Source organism: Crocodylus siamensis, chromosome 10 (genome assembly GCF_052110815.1).
Source record: "Crocodylus siamensis isolate JL-2025a chromosome 10, ASM5211081v1, whole genome shotgun sequence".
Lineage (NCBI taxonomy): Eukaryota > Metazoa > Chordata > Crocodylia > Crocodylidae > Crocodylus > Crocodylus siamensis.
Genome location: NC_143404.1, coordinates 72,670,922 through 72,697,073, shown reverse-complemented (window position 1 = coordinate 72,697,073; position 26,152 = coordinate 72,670,922). Strand labels below are relative to the sequence as shown.

Below are 26,152 nucleotides of genomic sequence, written 5' to 3'. Positions count from 1 at the left end.
AGCAATATCCCCGCCCCCCAGTGACACCTGAGGAGCCTCGCGGCCTTCCTTCTCCTGGCCACTCCGCAGAGAAATGCTTCATTTAGGGTTTAGGAAACTTGTGTCCGGCTTCCTTGGCGTCTCCTGGCTTAACCAGCTCGTCACTACCTGCAACAGGGCTTCCAGTTGAAAATGTAACCGAGCACCAGATGACCCAAACTTGTTGCTGGTTAAATGAAAATTGGGGAAGAATAGGACCTGCTTGGTGTAACTGTGGTAAAATAGACCCCCTGAAGCATGCATTAGCATGAGCGTGTGAGGGACACGCCTGTGGGTTTTGGAGTTGCGCTACTATTCCAGGTCATTCCTGGCCTCCGAGGCCCGGGGACATGGGCAGAGTAAAAACAGCAGCATGGGCTATAGGGGGGGAATATATATATATATGATCATACTTGCATCTTTCATACTCTTTCATACTCTTCATGCTGGAGACACCAGTGCGCTCCAGTGTCCTGCACTGACGAGAACGGGCGCTTCACCGCTGTTGCTCGTGGCCCCCGAAACTGGGCGAGTGCTTGTTGCTTTCCCTCTGATGCTTGCTGCCCAACCAGCCCATGCGCGGTGCTGTATGTGTTCCTATTTGGAATTGCTAGTAACACTTTTAAAAGAGGATGCTTAAAATCTGCAGAAATGTAATAGTTTTGCATCCTGCATTCAGCTGCCGGGAAATCAAATGTTGGAGTTTTCTAACCCAGCGTTACCTAAAGCATCTGTTGTTGTGGTAAATAGCAAGGTTGTGTTTCTGAAGAAACCCAGTTAGACTTGCCAGGGAAACGGTAACTGAATTTCCTGACTGTTGTGTGTGTGAAGATTTAGCCATTACGTTGCAATAGTATAGTTTTAAACCTGTTCTAAAAAAGATTCTCCTGGAGGTTCTGCCCGGGGCAGTGTGAGGTCTACTGGCATTGATTTATGGTACAGGATGGAAACACTGAACGTAGACCATTTAAAAAAACTCATTGCTAATTGGTTGCATCTATTGAGTTTTTGGGATGGAGGCAGTTCTTTTAAATACAAGATCCCAGTTTCAAGCTGTTCCATTCCAGGGTAGATGTTAATTTACACAGATTTGTGGAAAACTAAAAACCACTATTTCAACAAACTTAGTTAACACATAGTGTCTGTTGTTTTGCATTAAGTTGCATTGTCTTATTTCCATTTTAATCCATATATGTGTTTTCAAGACTTAATGTGCGTGCAGTAGTCTGAGATCTGGAGTTGAAAGATGCCTTAGTATATAGCAATATTATCAGGACCATTTTGTTTGTTTTTTTAATACATCGCTGAACAACTATGTGACTCAAAGCATTAGCTACTTTTACAACTCTGGCAAGATTGAAATGGGGAAAATGTCTTGCCACTTAGTCTAGAAGTGTGAACAATTTTGGGAAATGTACAGTTGCCTTCTGGTAAAATAATAAAACATGAAATGAAAAATAAGTACAAGTAAATTTTGTCTTCTATCCTTTCCCAGCAAAATCAAGTAGGAAGCTTACGTTCCTATATTTAGCAAATGATGTCATCCAGAACAGTAAGAGGAAGGGTCCTGAATTCACTAGGGAATTTGAATCGGTTCTTGTGGACGCTTTTTCTCATGTTGCCAGGTATGTTGGTTGATCGTTAATTCATTCCTCTTCCTTTTCCCCAGTCCCCTTCCCTCCCAGCCCATCTTTTCCACAAGTTTTGAATTAAAGTGCTTTTCAGTTGTAGGGGGTTGTGCCTGGAACAGTTAGCCTGTCTTTACTAGGCACTCAGCTCTGACTCTGCCTGTATAGAAACTATTAATTATGCTTGCTCTTAGGAGTCATGAGAGACATTGTGGGAGGCTGGTTCCATTCTATAATGTAATTGTGTAGTGACAACTTTTCTTTGCAGTCAGTTCCTTTGTACTTTAAATATTTTGCAGTTATCATCCAGAAATCTCACAGCTCTGTTTAGAGAGGGAAATTATCCCACTTTTAAAGGTGGTAAAATCAAGTGGTTAAGTGACTTGTCTAAAGCAGATAAGCCTCTAGGAGAGTGAGTCACTAATTATGTGATTCTACCCCTCAGTGGAAAAGTTGGAAACAGACCTCTGTTTTCCTTACTATTATGTCTCTGGTCAATTTGCCAGACTCAAATTTTTCCAGCAGGAGTCTCAAAATCATTCATGTTCATCACTGTATTAATATGAACACATTTAGCTCCCGTTACAGCTTGCTGCTTCTATGCTGTTAATCGAGTGGTAGTATTTGGTTTTTAGACAAAATGTGGTTTAAAAACTCTTCATATTTAAGCTAATAAATCTAAGCAAATTCAAGGACTGGCTAATTTCGGCAGTTTATATATAGGAATGAAATGTTACTGTCTTGGTTATTCCCAACAGAAAATTGTATGTAAACTTTCTTTTTTTTTAATGTTACCTGGTCAGTGGGTTAGCAGCAGTTCTTGCACGTGTTGTGCTTGCTTTTGTTTGAACTTTATTTTTTTTTTTAAATGTGTTTGTAGGTGATCAAAGATTTTGGAGTCAAATTATCTTTAGGCTTTGCTAGCTTTATAACAATTGTCATGTGATGGATCACTGGGGGGAATGGGCAGCTTTGTATGTGGGGAGGTGTAGGAGTAGGAAGAGGTGAAATAAAAACATTAGCTGTCACAGGATGGAGCACCAGCTACTTAAGACCTGTTACGATACTATTTGGAGAAGAGCTTAGTCTGAACCAAGCAGTTTATGGTGCACAAGGGAATTAAAGTGAATGTAGTGACTGTGTTTTGGATAATGAAGTAACTTTTAGTACTATCTCTTTTATATTACTAGGAAGTCTTGATCGTTTAGGTGACATTTAATAAGTAAATTCTCATCTGAATGCCTAATGACCATAATAATTTCCTTTTTAACTAAGATGTCATTGATTGAATTGCGAAAATTGAGCATTATAAGCTGCTAAAAAATCTGTGGGTTTTCATAGTTGCTTTTACAACACCAAAAAGATACTGGGGTTTTCCCCTTCACAAGCCTGTGTTTAATCTGGGAAAATAGAGTAGAGTACTCTTATATAATTTGATCCCACCTTAAGGGAATCTCTTTATGTTGTATAGATTACACCAAACAGGACAAGAAAATCTGTCCCTAAGCTCACATATCCTGTGATGAGTGCAACTTCTAATTTGCAAGATGGCTTTCTAAAATGTGCTTGTGCTTTTTATCCAGGTTTTAACTGTTCTTTAATTTTTGAACAGAGAGGCAGATGAGGGCTGCAAAAAGCCCTTAGAACGATTGCTTAACATCTGGCAAGAAAGGAGTGTGTATGGCGGTGAGTTCATACAGCAGCTGAAACTTTCTATGGAGGACTCAAATAGCCCTCAAACCAAAGGTAAAAGCATAATTTTTTTTTTTAAATGACAGAGAAGCCTAATTTGAAAGGTTAACTACTTGCCATTTCCTAGTGCGACTCTTGATACACAAGCCAGCTAAGACATTGTGAGCTTTGAGAATTAGTGCAATAGTTGGGCCTGGTGTTGGAGTCACCAAGATGGCTTTAAGCTTCTCGATCCATAGCGATGACAGATTTACTTTAGCTTAGACACTCTTGACTCTGTTAGGGGCTTACATCCAGTCATTTCTAGCTCTTCAGTGCAAATGGACACGCTCTGGATCGGTCTGTGTTGGTGTTAAGGAACCATTTTTGTTATGGTATTACCAGCTGCAGGATGAATTCGGGGTCTTTGTACTCCCTGAAGAGAGGGGCAGTTGCAGTTATGATCCAGCCTTGCAGATAATGTGATAACAGGTAGAGCTCTAAAGTGCTCTGATAGTTAACAGGTGTGTACCTGATGAGGTGGTTTATCTGCCATGGTTTGAGCTGTAGCATTTGGATTCATTTCATTGTGCATCATCATTACAATTCACCAGGATTTAAAAATGGCTTTTGGCGGACAGAAATGGTATGGTAATAAACCATGTTGGAAAGTGATGCAGGGCATTGAGTCTGTCGTTCTTTTCAGTTCCACTGCTGTAGTGGACCCTCGAGTCTCAACTTCTCTTTCATATCAGAAGAACTGGATAGTTGTTGTTTAGTCAGTTTTCAAGGAAGGAGGTTGGACACAAATGGTTTCCAGTGGAAAAAGAGCTTTCAGTCCACTGTGCAGCAAAGGTTGCATTCGAGAGTCTCCCTTGACCCATAGTAGCTCCTTAGAAGACAGAACAAACAGCATCTTCTTTGATCAAGTTTTATCCAGTTACCTTGTTGGGGACCATATTTGCTATAGGAAGTTTGGCTCAGTCCTGGGTGCAATGCACTTCTTCCTTCCTAATTCAGTGAAAACCAGTCTAGTATGTCATGGGTACCTTTGTCAAATTGTCTCCCAGTCAGTTTTGCTTAAGAAACAGTTTCTTGTACACACATCTGTGCCTGATGTAATCCCTCTCTTCTAACGTGACCTCTTTAGACAGAATCAGTAAGAAGGTGATGATGACCTAGCTCCAACAGCATATGCGATTGTCCTTTTTAACATAAACTCTGTGTAAGATTCAGAAAGTAGTATTAAGGGTGTATCGTCAGATTTCCATTAAACCCTATTTCTGTTTCTTTGCCAGCTCTGTGTGCCCCTGGCAATAGGCTTTTTTAATGTGCTACAGTTCTATAAATGACTTTCCTGAGGCAAAACCACTTTCCCAGCAGCAGAGCCTTCCCAATTAAGGTCAGCAAAGACAGCCAAGCTGAATCCCTCTCATTAGTGAAGAGGCCTTAGCCAGAGTCCTCTGAGACTGGCACTTGATCCAAAATAGCCTGAAGGGTGGTGTCCTGGACACATTGCAAAAGATACCTGTTAGGGTAGGTTTCTTAAAATGGTGAACGGTTACAAAGGGGTTGCCTGGCTAGGCTCCTGTTCAAATGAGCCAGTGCTGCTGTGGTATACGTTTTATGGCTAACCATTTGTTACCCCGCTTGCAACCCTGGATGGACGTCACTGTTGTTTTAAATCCAACTAAAATGGCATTGCATTTGTTCTAAAAGCCAGCATGTCTGATATTTTGCCACACTAAATGTAGTATTGATGTGTGCTGAACTTAAAATAGTATTCATATTTACTTGATCTTTCTAACTGTAACGGGACTTTGTAGATATTAATGGAATAATATTTTAAGAGCTTCGTTGTACATATCCAAAATTCTGGAAGCCGAGTTTTCATCCAAGTAATTGAAAAACACTGCAGTGTTTTAATTAGAAAAGCCTGGTTCAAAGTTTCTCAGAAGTGTAAAAATTGTTACTTTTTTTTCCTTTGTCATGTTGTGCAGTTTTTATTTGAAGCTCAGGAGATTGTTCTAGAACATGGAGATTTTCTGTTTTTGGTTTTGCCGGTTCATTTTTTGCTTGGGTTAGTAGCAACTGACACCAGCTTTACTGTGGCAGAATTTCTGCAGCCGTGCGATTTATAAATTGGCTTTTCTCCAACTCTTACTGGGCACTTATCTACATCACAAATGCCTTCATGAAAATTGGCAGCCAGGTCAAAGATTGAATGGATCATAAAGGAATATAGCAAACTTCTTGCTTGGTTTATTTTTGAGGCTTTTCAAGGACAAGATTGATTGTGGCTATAGAAACTGTACGTGTAATATTAGCATTCCTAAAAACCTGTGACGTTAACAGTTTCTGGGTTTATAAACTACCATGGATGTAATAGGTTGGAATTTATAGTATAAGTGTATTCAATGTGGTAGAAGGTGGCTCCATTAAAGGAAAGTTTCTGAAACTCCTGGGACCATTTGATGCTGCGATGATGATAATTTTTGTTCTTAGCCAGTGCAGCAGGTCAATGAAAAGAATCCTGTGACTATTTAATGCAGTGCTGTGAAAAGCCAGTCACGGTTAGAGCCTGGTTGGATAGAGGCTGTTGGCCGAACAGGATGGTTCTGAATAAATTCCAGAGTGCTTACCAAGTTGTGAGACTTTACCCGATGTGGTAACACACAAGGAAAAGGAAAAATTTCCGTGTTCAGCACTCTGACTCGTTGAAATACTAGTTTCCATTGTGCACTGATGCTGAACTGATGTGACTCCCTCTTCTTCCCTTCAAACTTCCTTGTGAAAGAATAGGAATTAATTTCTAATAAACTTAAATCATGTTGGATACATATCATTGTAAAAAGTATAATGTGTGAGTTAAGGAGACTAATGCATGAGGAGAGGAGGGTTCTGAAGTCTTCTCTCTCCCAAACAGATTTATTTCATAGGTTTCATCTCCTATGAGTTAAGGGCAGCTTTTCATTTTGGAGACCTTTTAAGTTTTCTTGGGGGAACTTGAACAATATATTTTTCTTTATCTACAAACAAATGTATTTGGACATCTATGTTTAATTTGTATCACCCTTGTATTATACCATAAGGCATCTAATACATCAGTCAATTTGAATGATGTATCAACTCCCACAAACTTTTCCCACTGATGAAGGGGCTTCAAACACATTGTTGAAGTCGATGGTGCATGGCCACGGCCAGTAGATTTTTACTATAGCGCTTTGAAATTTGGCACTCTGTGTTTAAGGAGTTTGTATTTATTCTCAGCACAATATAAAAGTGATTCTTCTCTAACTGAGCCACGGTTAAAACTCCCAGTCTCTATCAGTCTGCATGCATTCTGAACATGCAAGTCTGGCTCCTCTTAGCAAGCATTTCTCACTGGGGCTATGCATGTGCACTGTGTTCCTCTGTCCTCGACAGCACATGTGAAGGACAGAGCACCTGTAACTGCAGCTCTGTTCCTTCTCTTCCACTGATAAATCCCTGGCGTTTTCTTGCTTGTGGATTATAGTTTGATTGACTGTGGTCTTACATTTTCATTTAAACCTAATGGCTTTAAAAAAACAAACAATATTTTCCCTTCTTACTTTCTCTAAATGTTTCTTCAAAACCAAGGCTAAGGTCTGATGGCAGAGAACAGGTTTCCAAGCTTCAAATCCTGCCTGTGCAACAGCTATCCCTCTGACTGGTCCTCATACAAATTCCTCTACTGCTGCTTGCTGAGCAGAATGAGCCTCCTGACCCAAATACGTATGCTATTTGTAACCCATCTTGAAGGGCACAAAAGAACTGTGATGTCCCCTGCAGACACTTTTGACAGAAACTAAGCATCTGTGAGTAGATCTCAGAAGCAGGCTGTTTCTACTGGTGCTCTTTTGGGGTGAAGAGACCCTCTGGCCTGTGGAAAACCTGCTACCTTGAAGCACTTTGAACCTTCTAGTCGGTGCTCTTCAGCCAATTGATGGTTCAGGCCTAAGCAGGGGCATACGTTGAGAGTAGCAATCTCCAGATGGGACATGGCACCTGTCTCAGTCCTTGCTGCTGGCCCAGAGGAAGGGTACTGGTTGTCACCTGTCCTCTGGGGTAGTGGAGGAAGAGTCTTCCAATTTCTTTAGTAAGGCCTTCATTCCTGCACTCCCTCATCCCAAAGAAGAGCAAACAGAAAAATCTAGTTTTCAGATTTCTCAAGAAATGTCTCCCTTGCTCTGAGTTTTGGATGGCAAACTTTTCCTGAGAAATCATTCTGTTACTGGTTAGTTGTCTACGCGTAGGGCCTTTCCTTCCACATCTGTTCATATTTGCTTTTCCTGGTCAATGGGCTTTGCTGTTCATTTAGAGTTTCATTTAGAGTCCTACTGCTTGCCCTTTCACAGCTCTGAGGTTACTTTCTGAAAGCCCAACTGTCAGAGCCGCTCTCCAAAGGGGAGAAGACCTCAAAGTACATTCCCATCTCTACAATGACTGAGCTGAAGTCACGCATTGCGGAAAGCTGCCAGGGATGTTCGTGTAGTACAACAACCATTTCCCAGACTTGTGTTTGCTTTTGCACAACCCACAGGATTTGTAGGAGCCATGCTGGACTCAAGGTTGGCAAAAAAATAGGATTTTCCTCAGTGAGTCATGTTATTTCATTCATTTGACCATGTCTAAGACTTGATGAAGTATCTGCTGCAATCTTCTGGTTTCCATAGTAGCTCATATTTGAGTGACTATGTGCGTACTTATACCTCTGATTTCCTCAGGTGCAGTTAAGAATGGCTGAACAGACTAGAGATGGGGTACTGGTCATCTCTGCTTTTGTGGACAGATCCTCAGTACACCTGCTAGAGTACTGTTTCATCCATTGCCACTTTCAAAGACTCTGACTGATGCATCCATGTGGGGCTGCGAGCATGTTTGGGATCTCTTCGTGTTCTGCAGAGCCTTTTGCACATACATGTACTAGAACTCAGCTGGCCTGCAAAAGACTCCTGCCTCTCTGGGCCGCTATATCTCAGCTGTGGTAGTGTCCATCAGGATTTATGTAGTGTATAAAGAGACAAAGGAGGGTCCCCTGCCCCTTGCATTTGAAGGCAATGCACATCTAGGTCTAATGTGGTGTGCAGCAGATCAGCTAAGAGGAAAGGTCCATCACTTATTAGTAGGAGATAGGATTCTGTTCTAGGTTAAGAGTTTCTGAAATGGGGAGTTCCCTTCATAGACTGTCTCGTATAGGTTTACAGGATAGAGAGAAGTCCCACATGATATATTGGTTCAAATTAGTATGCTGGTGGGGAGAGGTGTTCATTCTCACAATGATCACGATTTTTACTCCTTTAATATGTTTATTAAAACTCCTTACTACGTATATAACGCTGCTTAGCTTTAAGAAAAACCACAAACATTAAAAACACAGTAACTACATATATTAGAAACAATGCTCCAAATGCACTTCCTTCCCAAACAATGCTATAAGAATTAGTATTACAAAAACAGCTACAATTACAACTAAAGGTTAAATTTGAATCATTACTATTATTTCTCATAGTATACTTACAATCCTAGAATTCCGAGAAACCAAATCCCCAGATATACTTTCATTCTTTAGTTACGGTTTTAGGGTTGCTAAAATGGGGAGTTCCCTTCATAGACCTGGTGCAAATAGTCCTGCTCTGGGGGTGGAGTAAGTCCAGCATCTGTGGCAGAAGCATTTCTGACCTTGGAGAAGAACCAGTCTTATCCCTTGTCTCCCCTTCCACTAATTCCTGAAAAGATAAGTCAGGACAGCTCAAGGAATGACAACTTCTTCATGGCTGCGTTATTTCTGCAATCCATCCTGATGCCTTCATCCAAGCACCTCTACTGCTTCTCAACCCCTCTGATATCATTTTATAGAACCAAGACCTAACCCTTGAACTTAGCTTTCCATTTGTCTTGGGCTGCTTAGTGTCTTCAAAACACTCTGGACTCTTGATGAGCTCTGTTAGAGCTCCTCTGGCTGCTCTACCTGCTTATTGCCTGTCTCCTGCAGGTTTGTTTTTATGCAGCTTTTTCCTCCCATCCAGCAGCATGTAGATAACTGTGTCTCTGGTCAAACAGCATTTTTTCGTAGCCAGGACCTTGGCTTGCAAGGTGGCTGGAATTCAGACCTTTTTTTGTGAAGAAAGGGCTGTGGAAAGCCTGCCACTGAAGAATTTTTTCTCAGGCTGCATCTTTTGGTTTTTAAAAAAATGGTTTGGGGTTTTCACGTAAATCAATATATATGCTTAACAGTAGTTTTGCTAAACTTCATGACTCTCCTGGGGAGGCTAGACTCCACACACACTACATGTTCTTAAGGCTCTGTTCTTTTATCTTCCCAGAACAAAGCCATTTTGTAAACCATTGAGGCTCTTTGTGGCTTTTGGTGATAAGTCTAAAGGGCAGGCTTTTTCCTCTCAAAGACATTTTTTAAATGGGTTACTGACTGCATTAAGATTTCCTGCTCGTTAAATAAATTACCTCTTCCCTCTTGAGGCAAAGCATGCTCTGCTAATGCTTAGACAGAATCAGTTGCTTACTTTAGGGGAGTCTGAGACTTGTAGGGCTTCTTCTTGGAGTGTAGCTCATACGTTTGAGTCGTGACCTTTTTTGGGACAGTTAAATCAGATGCTCAATTTGACATGCTTAATAAGGAAGTTGGAAGTAGCATTGCTGAGCAAGTCATCATGGGCATCCCTTGTGTGGATGAACATATAGAGAAAAAAAGGCAAACTGAGGGGTACTTTTTGGTACACGCATTCCTATGGCTGTCACCTTTCCCTGCTGATGCAGAGTCCCTTCCTGAATGATGTGTACTGGTGAAGGAAGGCATGCACAGCCATGAGTGCTGCTGGCAGCAACATTGCGTTTCTGTGTGCATGGCGCATGTACCCGCCATGACATCCATGCAGACTAAAGCAGTCTTCCTTTTACTCAAATGCTTTTGACCATCCTCAAAGTGATGGATCCTCAAAGCAATGGGTGTTCTAAAGAAAATGAAATTGTAGGTGGATTTTAGAAGCTGTGACGGTGTCATTTGTTGAAAATGTAGAAAGAGGTTTTGTTTAAGTATGCAGGTGTGATGGCCAACTTGAAGGTCTTACATTGACACTTTTATGCGGGTCTTCAGTTACAGAGGAGAAGAAGTCTCTGAAGCGGACATTTCAGCAGATCCAAGAGGAAGAAGATGATGATTACCCTGGGAGCTACTCACCCCAGGACCCCACTGCTGGGCCATTGCTGGTATGTCTGGAAGGCTGACGATGAATTATGAAAGTGACCTCTGCAAAGATGCATCCACAAGGTGGAGCCATTAACAAGTACAATCTAGTTAAGAGAGATGTTCAATTAAGGCTTGGGAAGTCATTGTGGAATTGAATAAATTTCCTGTCCTAAAACCATTAGGTCAAGTCTTCTTGGGTGGACAGAAGGCAGTACGGCATCCAGGTGTGAAAGGCTTTTTAATATTTAATATTTTTAAAGCTTGAAGTCGAACCTTGGGCAGACCTCTTGGTTCAGCCAAGATCCTTATGATACTGCCAGTAAAACAAAATAAGAGACTAATTAAAGGAATGTATTTTAAAAAAAAAAAAAAAAAGAGCCAGTGGCTTGTGAACTCTGAAGTGGTGTATTTTGACTTAAGAACGTTCACTCTAGATTTTGGGGAGAATTTAGCTCAACAAGAAAAGCTAAGAGGTAGTTTTGTGTACCCTGTGTTTGTCAAAGCTCAGTGTCACGTGGGTTTGTAAGAAGATGAATGTTAAGGTCGCTTTAGAAGACTCTCACCTTCATTTGAGAGACTGGGTCACTGGTGTTTAGTGATGGGAAGAGAATGGCACGGAATAAACGTGAGCAAAACCCTCCTCCTTAAAGGCTACAAATTGGCCATGTATTAAAGCTATGATTATTTGAAAGCGTTGAAAGTTTAGTAAAGCATCTGCCAAATGGATAGTGTCTGTTCAGAAATTGGCATGAGCTAAGAAAATAAGAACTGGCACCTCTAGGTACCTTATAGCTTTTGTGTGTCTCGATAATACCTGCTTTACTTGTCAGTTACTAGAAATCATGGATGTCTTTTAACCCTTCAAGTCATATGAAGCATTGAAAGGGAGCGGGTTTTTTCCCCTTCAGAAATCTATACACTTTGAATGGAAATTTTGTGTATATACCTCAATAAAACCCCATCTAATTTAGACTAGAGATTAAACGTTGGTGTTGTTGGAAGAAGAAGAATAAAAAAAAACTAGGGCTGGCAGGCATCTGAGGAGGTTATCTAGTTCACCCCCTGCTGCAGGCGGAGATAATTCTGTTTCAGCTGTTCCAGACAAATATTTGACTAACCTGCTCTTAAACTTCCAGGGACAGATTCCATAACCTCTGTGTAATCGGTTCTAGTGCTTAACCATCCTCCAAGTCAAAAGCTCTTTCCATTATCCAGTCTTAATCTCCCCTGCTGCAGTTTAAGCCTGTTGCTTCTTGCCCTGTTTCCTGTGGATTTTAAAGCACAATTGATTGCCATCCTCTTTTAACACCCTTTTTGTGTAGTTATCAGATTCCTCCCTCAGCCTTCTCTTCTCTAAACGAAATAATCCCTGTTCTTCTAACCTTTTTTCATAGGTCATATTTTCTAGACTTCTTTTCATGTGTGTTGGTCTCCTCTGAGTCTGTCCAATTTGTCTAATTTTTTGAGGTATCAACAGAAGTAACAAGTGTATCAATATCAAAGGATACAGATACAAACTGTGTCAATGTGAGTGTTACATCTAGTGATTTATGTGGCAATACATATGTAGCAAAAATGCTCCCATTTTAACCTCACTTCATTTGGGTCAGTGTTAGGGCGATTTAGCTAACTTGCAAGACAGGAACCTGCAGACCTAACAGCTGCTGACAGCTGCTGTGTGCTTTGGAGCAGCAGCAGGATCCCTCCTCCCCACTCAAAGTGCCTAAAATGTCCACATGCTTAGTGTGGTGAGCAAAAATGGACGCTTTACTCCAGATCAGGTTTCAGCAGGGCTCAAGTGTGGACAAATGACTTCCTGTAAGTTGGCTTATAATGCTTTTGTTAATAGCCTTGTCGTAACAGTATTTTATTCAATTTGCAAGGCACTATAACCTCAACAGCCTTCCCTGCAGATCGGCAGCCTGGTTGTTTCCCATTTTTCATTTAGACATTTGATAGATGCTTCTGAAGAGTAGTGTTTTGCCTGTGTCCTTGTTGGATTTCATCCTATTTTATTTCCAAGGTCCTCTTGAATCCTAATCCTGTCCTCCAAGTTGCCACTTAACCCACTTACTTGGTGTCATCCACAGATTTCATGAATATATACTCAAGTCCATTAACAAGTATATTGACCAGTACTGGACCCAGCACAGCCCCCTTGAGGAAGCCCACTTAATTACCTCCTCCCATTCTGACTTCAAACCATTGATTACTATTCTTCAGGTATTGTTATTCGGACAGTTACTTATCCACCATTGATAGTAGTCTCATCTGGACCCTGCTATCCGAGTGTACTTATGAAAACATCACCGAAAACGGTGTGAAAGAGAAGTGTCATCTGTCTCACCCACTTCTATAACTGCCCCAGCTCTTTTCTGTCCCCCTTCCATAAGGATGGTTACCCTGCCATAGAAGGAATTAGGTTGATTAGGCACTATACCTATATGCAAGGTAAGCCTCCTCACTGCATATGTTTGTATTCTTCCTGCCAGTCTGTCTTTCTCCCTCTTTGAACTCTTTTTAATGCTTCTCTCTCCCAGATTCCTTTTCTTGCTAGGCTAGTGGGAACACCTTGGGTTTACATTTGATTGCACTAATGACCTTTTTTCTGTGGATGTGTCTTTTGCTGGAAGTTGCAAAGAACTAAATGAAACTGGCAGAGTGGGATTGATGGAATACAATGTAGTCCACTTAATTATGATAGACTCTCGAAGAACCAGTTTAGCCAGAGGGGAATGGTAATGGCAGCTGCTCAGTCAGGAGAGAGTGCTCCATAAAGTCAGCGTTTAGCTGGTGCCAAGTGACTAAGCGGTGCTTAGCCAGGTGTTAGGTATGAAATTCCAAAAGTGTCTTAAAAGCAGATGTGGCCTACAGATCCCAGAGATTCGATTAAAAACTGCCCTGTCCACATTGTCTCAAGCTGTGCATACACAGTTGAATAAAAAGATTCCTGGAAGCTTGCTTCTCAGTCAAGGCAGGATAAAGGAACAATCCTTAAAGGAAGAATACTGTGTTTAAAAGAAATAAAACCATATCCAGAGGTGACATGCATAGAAGAATTCTATTTTTTTAATAGTATAGTGTTAATTCTTCCGGTTTTGTCTTAAATGGTTTTAATTGGATGAGGGACCATCCACTGTGGTGTCCCAATTAAGATGATTTGAGTGTGTTTATATGAAGGTCAATATATCTGGGCTATTTTAGAGTTTAGTGAAGTGCTGCACAGTAAGTTATTGCAGCATTAAGGGGAAAAAAAGGAAGTAGGACAGTGAAGAGCACTTCATAAAAGGTAAATAATTTCAGCACATAATGCCATGACAGCATCTAAAGCAAATTGCATAGCACTAGTAATATTTAAAACTTGGCTGCAGTGCAGTTATTTGGTGCTCCATTTAAAAGCAGCTTATTGTTCTGTGTTTTATCTTTCTATCCTGCAGACTGAGGACTTGATCAAAGCCCTTCAGGATCTGGAAAATGCAGCATCAGGAGATGCAACAGTACGGCAGAAAATTGCTTCATTGCCACAGGAAGTTCAAGATGTGTCGCTACTGGAGAAGATTACAGGTAAGAGAGAGTGCAGTAACCATCAAGTACTGGCTGGATACATTTCATATGCTTTTGGGGTGTTAGTCTTAAATTTCCTGACAGTTTACAGGTAAAATCTTCTGGCATGTAATTGAAAGGAAAGGTGCAAGTCTCCGATCCATTCCCTTGGCCCAAAGCACGCTATGTATTTCCAAGAGCCTTTAATTGCTGTCTCTCAAATAGCTTTTAGCAGACTCATTTTGCAATACTGTAAAGAAACAAGAGCCAGAACTTTCATACTTGGTTCCCTAAAGTTGAGCATCTTAATTATGCATATTTGGGTATTTTAATAAGTGGCCTGATTTTTTTCAGAGGTACTGAGCACCCACAGCTCCCTTTGCAACAGGAACAGAAGCTCAGCACTTCTGGAAACCTGATCATTTTATATAGGTGCTTGACTTTATGCAACCATGTTTGAAAATGTTGTCATAAGAAACTGGGAGGACATGCAGACAGAACTGATTTGATTCTTGTTCTTGTAAGTATTTCTAATTTTAATTTAGACTTCTTTGCGAAGTATAGCTTATCGGCTCTTGAGAATGTGGAGTCCCTGGCTGCACTACACATGCAGGCACTGACTGCTCAGTAAATTAGCCTACTGTGCAGTAAATTTACTACCTTCATATGGAGATAGATATATTGTGCAGTAAAGTCAAAAAGCATTAATTGCACATGTAGATGTGCCCACTCTGTCCAGTTGTGGGAAGGACAGGTGTGCATTTATAGGCAAGCTTGTATTCAGCATATTGATGAATATTTATAGATCAAAAATGCATGAAACAGTGCACATCTTGCATAAATGCCAGTACCCCATGATGTAGGAAACTAAATTCTGTAGATGCAAGTTAATATTTTGACGTAATTTAACAGATCATACAGGCTCTTCTGTTGCCAGATTTGCAAAAGGGAAAAATATTAACTATTTTCTGTTAAAATGTTCCTTCATCCTCAGGTTCTGTAGAGTCCTAGCCATTTGCAGGTACCTCTGAAATGTTTCTTGATTAGGACCCTATTTCTTTACAAAACCTGGTAAACACTTATGAATGAGTGATGATTGTGCATGCAGTTGGTGAATCAGCCCCTTTCTGTCACTGAATAAAAGCGTTTTAACGGAGTCATGTAAACTATTTACCACCTTTGCACCTAGACAAAGAGGCAGCAGAACGTCTTTCGAAGACTGTGGATGAAGCATGTTTGTTACTAGCAGAATACAATGGGCGACTGGCAGCAGAGCTGGAAGATCGGCGCCAGCTGGCACGCATGCTGATTGAATACACGCAGAACCAGAAGGATGTATTGACAGAGAAAGAGAAAAAGCTAGAAGTGAGTACTGCTCTGAGCAATGCTAGACACTTTACCCTGTCACCAAACTCGTGCTTGACTTCAAGCTAAGAGGTTTTTAAGTGAGCATTTGGTTCTAGCACGTATATTAGTGAGTTATCAACAGTTTTGTTTTCTATGGGGAAGAAAACAGCCGTTAAATATTTTTCTTAAGTTATGAACCACTCAACTCAGCTGACCAGTCCATCACACATTGCCTTGAGAAACATGACAGCAAATGGAAAAAGAAGGCCTAGAATCTGCATATGTTTGAGTGCTTTTATTTGACAGATTTTTCTGGTTTGGGGTCCAGCCTCATGCTGGTCTTTTGTTTCTGTGTGAAATCCCTTACCCCACAAAAGTCAAGTGGTATGCACTTCTCTCTGCAAGTAAATGCTTCTTTTTTTAGTATGTTTTCTATTGTTGGGTGCCCTTCATTTGACTTCTAGGTCTTAATTCTTGAGAACTTGTCAGATATGTCTTAGTGCCTGACAACCTACCCAGCTTAGGTTAAAAAAAATGTAGCATTTTTAATTCCTTTACCCATGAATGAAAATTTGTGGTGGAAATGACAGCTCAGATTTCATGCCAAAGCCAGTTTGAACTCAGAGGGCAAGAAACTACTGTAAAAGTGAGACTGTTCTGACTGGAAGTCAGCAGTGACCAGAGCCCTAGAGCACATACATGGGCAACAGCGGACAGTCATTTAACTGAAATGTTCTTTTGTGGAGAAAATGTTTTCAGTACAATTCCCTGGGACTAATATGGGAGTTTAATTAACGATTCTGGTTGTATGTCACTCTGCCATCTGTTGAACTGCCCCTCAGCGACACATTAAGGACTTCCTCTACACTGTTGGCTGCTGCTGATTACGAACAGCTGCTGTTGGGTGGGACATGAGTTGCAGTAGAGGACAAAGTCTTCAAAAAGGAGACCCAAATGTAGAACAGTTCAGTGCTTTGCCCTCGTCACAGCTTGTCTTCTAGAATCATGGGTGGTACCATTTAAGTTGAACTGCATTTTGACCACAGATCCTTGTTCCATGTCTGTACGTGCTAACCTGTGAAAGTCTTTGGATGAGCAGTATATGCAATCACAAGTTAAGATCAGCTAGAAGAATTAGAATTGCTGCATTCAAAACTATCAGCTGCTGGATAGTTGCATCATTTGCTAGCTCATTAGCTTCAGGAGATTAAAGCCTGAGAGTTGAGTTTATAGTGGCTTTCTTGTGATTTCTTTTTTTTTTAATTATAAAAACAGTTTCACATAGGAGTATGAAAGCGGCTATAAAAATCCTCTGTGGTATGTGATGACTTTGTCATCAAGTAAGGCTCGTGGAAACCACATGCCACAGTCTTGTTTTGTCATCTTCAATGCTATAGTTAACTCTAGTGAGTAGCTTGGTGTACGTTGCTGCCTTTTTGTTTTACTTAAATAAAAAGCCAAGGAGCTTCCTAATGGGCTCCACAGCCTGTGTTTCAAAACCTGTCCATTTGAACAAGGCTGAAGCTCATTTGGAAACTTAGGCAGTTGCAACTTCAGATTAAAGCGTATGATAAATAGCCAACATCCCTTATAATTTAGGCTTATCTTTTTTTTTTTTTAAGGACACTTCTGGCAAGGCACCTTATTTGAAACTTAAAACTGGTATAGACAAGAGTATTGGCAACTAAGGCCTCAATCCTCTGAGCACTGAAGTAGCTGTGCAGCTTTTATTCACAGCACTAACCTTCTTGACTTCAGTGGAACTAATTGTGTTTAATTTCATACATATGCCCAAGTCTCTAAAGCATCAGAGGCAAAACTTTATGAATTTTCTTAATGGCTTGAATTCTTTGTCACTTCAAAGCAAAGTGTTGATGTTGAAAAAGTGCTGGGAAATCTTGCAAGGTAAATATTTATAACTAAGAAAATAAAGTCAGGCACCTCTGAAGATTTCACTTTTAAGTGCCTAACTGATATAGGAGCATGAGTTGCACCTGTTTCAAGCTGAAATGCCTAATGAAAGAATTAGGGATTTCAGCTTTCCTGACTTGAAGTTCAGTATGTTGAAAGATGGTATTATTTGTATAAATATAACATGGACTGTCTATTTGTCAATTCTGCATTTGGGTTTTACGTTCTCACAGTAAAGGGGTAGATGAGGCCTTGGATTTAACTTTGTAGCAGTAACAGACATCTTAAGTGGGGAATCTCTTATCAGAAAATCAGGAAACATTAACAGCAATTAAAAAAAACAAAACAATTAAGCAAGTGCAAAACACCCACTCCAGCTATTTGAAATTATAAACATGAAAAATAAAGCACTAGCAACATGATTTGCATTCAGCCTGTGCTGATATTTCTTATTGATATGACATGCTTTATTGTTACCGCTTTCCAAAACTCTGGAATTGCTGGCTGTAAATGTTCCGTCATCAAATATAAATCCCGCTGCTTTCAGATGAGATGTATTAAAAAAACAGTCTATGTTTTAGGGTAATCTGTCTACTTCAGTTGCTTCACTGGTTTAGTCAAGGCTGATGGTACAGGAAAAATCAGGCTCCTTGTTGGCAATATGAATGAGGCCTTTATTTTGTTGACAAGTGTAATACCGGGTCAAAACGTATATCTCTTTGCATCTTTGTGGTACTTGATTTGCTCAAGAGGGGAAATTTTTCACTGAGATAGTAATGAAAATAGTTAATCTACAGCTCTGGGAAAGCAGCTTTTGCTGTCTAAACAGTAGGGTTCTTATTTAATTTAAAGAGCCCAATAATACAATCACTCATCAGCTATGGCAAATTCTGCAAACAGACAGTATTTACATGGATTGAGAGTATTTACTTATATTTGGCTGTAACTCAGGAGATTTTGAAATTACATAACTTGAGGGCAACTGTTGCCGGTTGTATAAAAGTCATTCATCAAGACATGATACTTTGTAGAATGTGAGCTTGGACAATAGGCTACAGTTCAGATGGGAGGTGTGTTAAAGATTTACCTGGGCAAGAATCCAAACATTCCTGTAGTACTAAGAAATTCTCAAAGTTAGGGATAAAGAATATAGGAACTATGGTCTGGGGCACTATTGTCTTTTAAAAAAAATAACAGGAAATTATGTAGGAGTCAGGTGTGAAAAGAATAGCAGTTAATGCTGTGCTTAAAGTGGATCTATAAACAGTGGAATATGGAGTAGAGCAAGAAAGTGGTGTCGCCTTTTGTATGGTATTGGTGAAACTCCTCATGGAAGACTGTTCTGTGTCAGTGTAGCCACTTCAAAAGCAGTATGGAAGAATTGGAAGCAGTTAAACTTATAAAAGAAATTAAAGGTCTGAAATAGCTGCCTGCCTTGAGGCTGCCTGGAGACTATAGCAGTGATTAGGACTGGAACGCCAAGATGAACCACTGAAGCGGACTACAAGCTCTCCCCCAACCTCAGTACATGTTGGGCAGAGTAATGAGGTTCTAGGCTGGGCCTTGCAGACAGTTTTGTAACAGCTGAAGACCATAGGACTGAGTAAGATGAGAAAAGAAAATGACAGCAGCTTCATCAGTAGGTATTTTCCATTGAGCCACTATTGGGTGGGGATGTGGATGGGGGTAAGCGTAGGAGAAACTTTAGTGAATTAATACTGCAGTGAAACAAGGATGCACTGTGCCCTGGAGAACCGGGGCTCACTAACTGTTTATGTAGTACCGAGGCACAACAGCATCTTATTGGCACTTCTCAGTGTTTATGAAGCCTAAGGCTGGGAACAAACATTTTATTTGTCCCTGGACAAATTGTGCTTGTGTTTTTCTTGGAATAGAAATATCTCAGGATTGGCATGTACACACCATGCCCTTCTAATTAGGATTTAGATTGGCTATCCCAGGGATTGCATTATTAAATCATTCTGCGAGGTTGCAGGATAAACTGTCCGCACTCCTTATCCCATGAACTTTTTTAGGATTTATCCCAGGATGAGGGACAAGAATGTCTGAACAGTTGTGCTTTGTCCCAGGATAAAATGGTTCATCCTGGGACAAATGCAATGTCTCTTGATGGCTTAAGTATTACAAGTGAAATAGCAACACCATGTAAGCCACTTAACGTGCTAGCAAGCAAGGCAGGCACGCATTTGCCAAATCCCATTGTTTTCAATACTAAGGGTGCCACTTAAGCCCATTTTAATCCTGACTGCTGTTTTATGGAGGAAAAGTCTGTTCAGTTTCTCAACTCTCATGACTGCTGGATACACAGAGCTTGATGCTCAGCCCCTGCATAGCTGGTGGCTCCTCATTAAGCCTGGACTTGGAAAAATTGGCAGATACTAGTCCATTTTAGGCCACTGAGGGCAGTTGAGAAGGGCTAGAAGGATTTACCTCCCATTCCATCTTATTGCCACACAAGCCCTCTATATACAGCTTAAACTGTACTTCAAAAAAGCACAACTCTAGAAATCATAGAGTGCTTATTGCCATATAATCATGTTGCCATATTTTAGGTGAGGTGCAGTGCAGTCTTGCCCTTCTCCTTAGCATAAACAATGTTTGACTGAAGCTGAATGACTGGAAATCTGCTTGTGACCTAAGTTGTTTGAACTAGAATAGATGTACTTAGCATGGAGGGATTGCATCCAGCAGATAATGTAAAATGTATTATTACTATCATTGGTTGCACCGACTGACCGTCTGAGCAGATGATGGTACTGCTTGAACTTCAGCCTGGCGTGGTCAGCAGACTGATACCTCTGCATGGGGCAGGGAAGTACTCAGGGCACAGGAATAATGTGTTCAGGGCTGTAAGTGTGTTACATGGAGTAACTGCTTAACCTGATCCTTCAGTGGGGAGCTGAGCAAGAAGAGCTACCATTGTACAGCCTGAAATGCAACCAAGAGCAAAAACGTTGTGTCTGGTAAATTGTAGCGAACACTGAGGACAGGAAGTGGGGCTTTTTATTTGAAGAATGAGAGGCAGAAAATCCCAGTTTGCCAACAAAAATGGCCCATTGGAAGTTCTGAACACCGGGCTGTTTCTTTAAGAGAAACTTGGATGAAGTCAAGTCCGTTGCTGTCTTGCTGCTGTGAAGCGGAGAAATGAGTTCCCTGCTGCCTGAGGCTGCTGTCTGCCTGCTCCAGTATAGACCATGGCACAGATCTATTCACATGCCTGTTCTGTTGAAAGCTCCATGGGGGAAAAAGGAGCCACACTTCAGACACCACTGTGCTCCGTGACACCAGCCTTTCTGTCTTCAATTTGTTTTTAATTAAGATGAATTCTTTTTCTGCGTTGAAGAGCATGAAATCAGACAGATGGAGGATGGTTCCCTCTCTGCTGTATTATCTGCCTTTCTGCAGGGGGCAAATGGATTGCAGGGGCTTTCAGGAAGCCATCAAAATAACTATGGCATCTATTCAAGCACTAACTCATCAGAACTTACCCAGGAAGTATCAGGGTGTGCAGTTCCCTTCATTATGGCCGTGTGTTTTCCCCTCCTCTGTTTGACCTTGAGAGCCATGAGATCAGATGGCAGAACCAGGAGAGGGGCCCTGGCTCTGGCAGAGCTGCATTTCAAGCTAACATGTACAAAGTGTGTCTGCCCCAAACCTACTGACGTCCATGGCCACCCCACACACATACTCCGAACTGGCCTCTGGAGTCTCTAACTTTTTGCATACTGAACTGTAAATAAATCGTAGCTGCTTATTCTTCTCCCCATTGACTTGGATCTGTGTGCAGGGTTTCAAGCACTAGGTTTAATTAGCTGGGCTGAGATGTTTCCTTATAAGGCTCAATCTCTTCTCTGCAGACAAGCTAGCCTGGCTTTGCAGCCAGCTGGGGTTTATAACTGATAGGGGGAGCACTCATTTTTCCTGTTTTACTCTTAACTGTTTGGCATGTTGACCAAAGCCTTGCACACAAGTGTGGGAAAATGCTGTTTGTAAAGTGCCAAGATGCTGTACAACATGAGATGAAGTGGTGTTTTTCAGATCCTGTTTAGTTCAGCAGGACGTCTAGGTGGGTGTAGAAGCTGCTAAGATTATAGAGGGAAGGAGATGATACTCTGGAAACAAGAAAATCTTGCACTGTTTGTAAAAGTAAAGTAGGGCCGAGTGGCTGGAGTTCACGGGGAGTTGAATGTCCTTTACAGAAGTGTGCTTTGCAGCTTTTAACTTGCAGCTGTGGTCTTTTACCAGAGGTGTCCATTAATTTAGAATACCAGATTGAGGTTGAGGAGGCATTTTCTGTAACAAGGATCATGCTAAAAATGACAGTAGAGTTCATTTGTGTTTGTCCCATGTTTGTACTTGTTAATAATCCACACAGGCTAAATAAAGAATTGAGTTTTGTGGAAAACCTTGTGGTCTTACTTTAGTATGTTCTCTTGAAAGCTATAGAAATGGAAGAGAAGGGCTTTTTTAGCCATCTGAATACTTGTTGCCCACATAATTTGGCAATAAAAGGCATATCATTTGTTTAAACTGCTGCTGTTCAATTGCAGTATTTTTTCCCTGCAAAACTTCATACTGGCTCTTTCCTGCAAATACAGTGTCCCTGTGATAGTTCTGTCCTGACTTACATTTTAATGAGTCCGCTTTCTGAGAATACTTTAAATGCTGCCTTGAATGGCAAGCTGGAATAGCCAAGGAATGTCTGTCCAGGTTGTTGTATAAATATTGCAGATCTTGAAGATCTTTGTGCTTGCTTACATGACTTTAACTGTTCTTAAACATAAACATTGTAGCAAGCTTTTGTCAAACCAAATTCTAAACAACAAAATTTGTACAACTTTCATGATTTTTTTCCCCGTAATAGTGCATGTTTTAAGTAGGCCTCAAAAATCCCATAAATGGAATTTTGCACTTGCGGAGAAATCCGTTTTGTAAGCTATAACATAGATACTTGCAGCTCGTTATCCATGACTCAAGCTTTTGTGCTACAGTCCACCTTGTCCAGAGGAATTGCCTTCCATTCCAATTCCCCATGGTAAGAGCAAGCTAAATTCTGTACAATCTGACATGCTTAAAATGGGGTCTTCAAAATTTTATTTAAAAAAAAAAAAAAAAAAAAAGGAACATTAACCTTGGCAAAGTTTAACAAAAGATTGGTTTCAAAACACTGCTGTGTTGAGGCACTGTAAGAGATGAGGCTGTCTGATGTGATTTTGGGGGACTTAAACTGTGTTCTTATTAGTGCTGTGCATTATACACCGGGGGGGTAAAAAAGCTCTGGTACTATCAAAGCTGAAAGTACAGTGCCATTTAAACTTGGGTCACTTCTTAAATGCTCATTTTTTTCACACTCTCTGGCACTGTTTGCATAATGGCACTATATGCGTAATAGTCTTAATCAGACATGTCAAGCAGGCTGTGTTTACACATGCAATTATAGAGCTGTAAGGCAGAAATGGATGTCCAGAGGGCTGACACCTTCTAAATGTCACACAGAACTTTGTTAAGAAAGCTAGAATAAATGCTTTCCAGTGTATGCGGTGCTGTAACAGCCGGCAAGCGTACCCCACAAGTGGGAGCAGAGGTGGGCGATGCAAAGTCTAACCTAAAATTTAGTCCACATAGTGAGACTTTCTAGAGCCCCCCCCCCCCCCCACACCGTAGCACAGCAGAGTGAGCCAAGTTCAGCGACATCCTTCCGTTGTGAATTCCCCACCTTGTCAAATTACATCAGACTGCTAATGCTCAAGGGTTGCTTCTCAAGAGAACATTTTCCCATCAGATCTTTTGCCTGCTCCCTGGAGAGAGGTGTTGTTTTTGGACCTGCGGTAGAAGGACTAAATGCTTTAGCTCACTGAAGAGTAGAATTGTAGCTTATTCTGAAAGCAAGCACTGATTAGGAAGGGCACTTGTGTTGCACAGTGCCAGCTTTCTCCAGCTACAGCAAATATTGAGTCAGTTTTCATTACTTTGACCAAAAAAGGCAAATAACATCCAAATGCTATCAATCTTAATTAGAGCCTCCTATGCAACACGGCGATAGCTATGCACATAGAGTACAAGCTAAGACCTCTGAAAGCAGCAGTCTCTTTCAAGTGTTAGCTGTTTTGTAGAATTGAAGGGCTTTTGTCCCAAATCTTCAGATGCATTTTCAGATCATGTATAATTGAAGAATATTGGGATTTGTGTAAAGATGACATCTGTATTTTCTGTTGCAGGGCACTTGGAATAACTAAAACCAGTAGCCTTAGGACAGGGTTGAATACTACTGCTAATGCCCAACCCTGAATGGAGAGGAGACAGTGTTTTGTTTTCTCAGGTTCTGTATAGGTTCTTATATTGCTCCCCTTCCTGTACTAACTGAGCATCTTTGTGGCATATTTAAGTAGTATAACTAGTATGCCATGTGTTATCCTTTGTAATGGACTATATAAAATGATATATATTGCTGTATTTTAGAAGACAAGGTCAAATGAGTATAGCTTGTATTTAGAGCCAACGATGGCAAGGTTTGCAGCTCTTAGTTGTTGTGGGAACTCATTCCAGTCTCTGGCCAGCCCCACAAAAGCGGTCTCTTCTGGAGAAGAATCTGCCTGCCTTGGAGAGAGCTCTAGAGAAATAAAGCCGTCAGTGGTGGCCTCCATTCTGGAACTTGAGTTGAGTTTCTTGAACTCCATCAATGCAGGTGTATTGAACATCTGAAAGGCTAGGACTGAGGCTGAAAAGATGATTAGGCACATTAGAGAACTGGGAACAGGTCCAACATGTTCGCACCAGTCTGTTTTGTGGAGAGACACTGCAACCTTTTGTACCAGGGGTACCTTTTGTAACCTTGTGCATGTTGAGAGTTGTTGTGAATCTGCATCCAATGAAAATCTCCTCTTTTTTTCCTTGGAAAAGACAAGGGTGGAGGTCTTATTTGAAGTTGTGTACTTCTATGTCAGGCTTGTTGTGCCCACTATGGACAAGGCATCAAGAAATCAGGGTTCAAATGATGCTCTTCACATGTACAACATCCTTGACAATATTGCAGCATTCAGCGTGGGGTTTCTTTCTTTGGAGCAGGGTTAAGCACTCCAGTTACTCACTCTGGCTTAAAGTTTTGACATTGGCAGCAGAAATCTTTAGAAGGATAAGATGTGGAGCCTTAGCATTATATTTGGGCAGATGTCATGCCTCCTGTACTTTTCAGTGACCCTCTTATGCCATGATTTCCTTAATGTCAGCCTTATCTGGAAAGATTCAACAGCAGGGCATTAGTGTCCTGTCTTTAGACTATAGCTTTGAACTTGGCAGTGTCTGGGTTTTGTTGTGACTGTCGGTCGCTTCAGCTCGGTCTGCTGCCTGATGTAGCACAGGTGTCTTTCTGCTTTCCTCTTGTCATCTCCCACATCAGTACAGTGTCTCCTAGGCACCAAGACAGATGGCAATTATCAGCTGGAAAGTAGGTAATATCTCTAGTGCAGTCTTTGCCCAAATTGGCAGCCTTCTGGGCTGTCTCAGACCCTTCGAGTTAACTTTCAAGCCTGTTACCCTGAGAAATGTCCCTGTGCTTTCTCCTTCCCAATCTCTGACTTTCTCTGAGCCCTGTTGGTTGTCAGCTTCTGGGGCAAGTCATGTCTGTGGGCACCTCCTGCAATACAATTAGCAATTGGTTTTGGGGTAGGTGACTCTCCTGTTAACCTACCTGTAGGGCAGACCTTTCAAAGCACTGTAGAACTGTGCTCAAGGGGCTTGACTTAATTTGCCATTGATACATGTTCAAAAGCCAGTTAATTGCAGATAAAAAAGCATTTACCTCATAGGACTGGAGGGTGCAGGAATTGCTCCGTGTAGGGCACATCTCTGAATAAGGGTCAACTGTTAAATGCTTGGAACTGGTGATTCCAGGTGGATGTTTTGAAGCTGCTCATCTTAAGTTTAGGAACAGAAAGCCACAGTCTACGGACCTCTGCAGTGCTGAAATCCAGGACTGATGAGCATATTTGATGAAAGCTTTTGTGGGTAGAATTGGCATTTACTTTCTCAGGCTCATCAAGGCATTTCAAACGTTTATAGGCAGGAGAATCTTTCCAGGAAGGGAGGAATGACTTTTTTTGCGAAGGCAAAAAGGGAATTGATGCCAAGTTTATAGCGGTGCTTGTTGTCTTGCACTGATGACTTTCTGCTTTCCTGCTTTTGCAGAGGAGGTTGGACCAGACGACCTTTGAGGTCTCTTCCAATGCTGCGATTCCATGACGTCAGTCTGTGGGCTGCACTTGGAATTTGTATTGCCTCCCTCCCCGTGTCAGATGCTTTGCTTTCGCTGCCCATCTTGCCCTTCTTCATTTTTCTCCTGCCTGCAGTGAGAGGAGGGCAGGCTGTCTTACTGCAGAGCCTTCTCTGCGTTGTGGAGCTCAGCAGTCCTGAGAGAGCTCTGCCCTTTTGTTCCATTCCCAGCTCAGTATCCATCACTGTCTGGCAGATTATGAATGACAATTTTCAGTTAGCCCTCTGCCAAGAAGCTGCAATCTCCAGACTCAGCAGTATTCCCCCTCTGTCTGTGAGCATGCACCTGACAATAAATACCTCTTGCTGTCTATATTCTGAATATACAGGAACTTGTGTACTACCAGCTCTTTTACAGTATGTTCCTTGCTTGTTTGCTGAATTTGAGCAGACCACTCCATTTGCTGTCATTCAAGGGATGGCTCTGTATAAAGTATTTTTTAACATTGAAAAATGCAAGGTTCTCCACCTTGGGAGGAAAAACCTGCAGTATCCTTATAGGCTTGGCAGTGCTACG

The 26,152-nt window shown here is 41.3% G+C and overlaps 1 protein-coding gene across 2 annotated transcripts in view; it reads left to right on the top strand.

Annotated features, from left to right (window-relative positions):
• RPRD1B (regulation of nuclear pre-mRNA domain containing 1B) overlaps positions 1 to 26,152 on the top strand; it is a 48,852-nt gene that overhangs the window by 463 nt on the left and 22,237 nt on the right. For both annotated transcript variants that reach the window (XM_090020841.1, XM_090020840.1), the window contains exons 2-6: positions 1,514 to 1,643; positions 3,259 to 3,392; positions 10,453 to 10,565; positions 13,983 to 14,109; positions 15,278 to 15,453. In XM_090020841.1, coding sequence (XP_089876967.1) covers positions 1,514 to 1,643; positions 3,259 to 3,392; positions 10,453 to 10,565; positions 13,983 to 14,109; positions 15,278 to 15,453 — 680 coding nt within the window. The remainder of the gene's footprint in view (positions 1 to 1,513; positions 1,644 to 3,258; positions 3,393 to 10,452; positions 10,566 to 13,982; positions 14,110 to 15,277; positions 15,454 to 26,152) is intronic.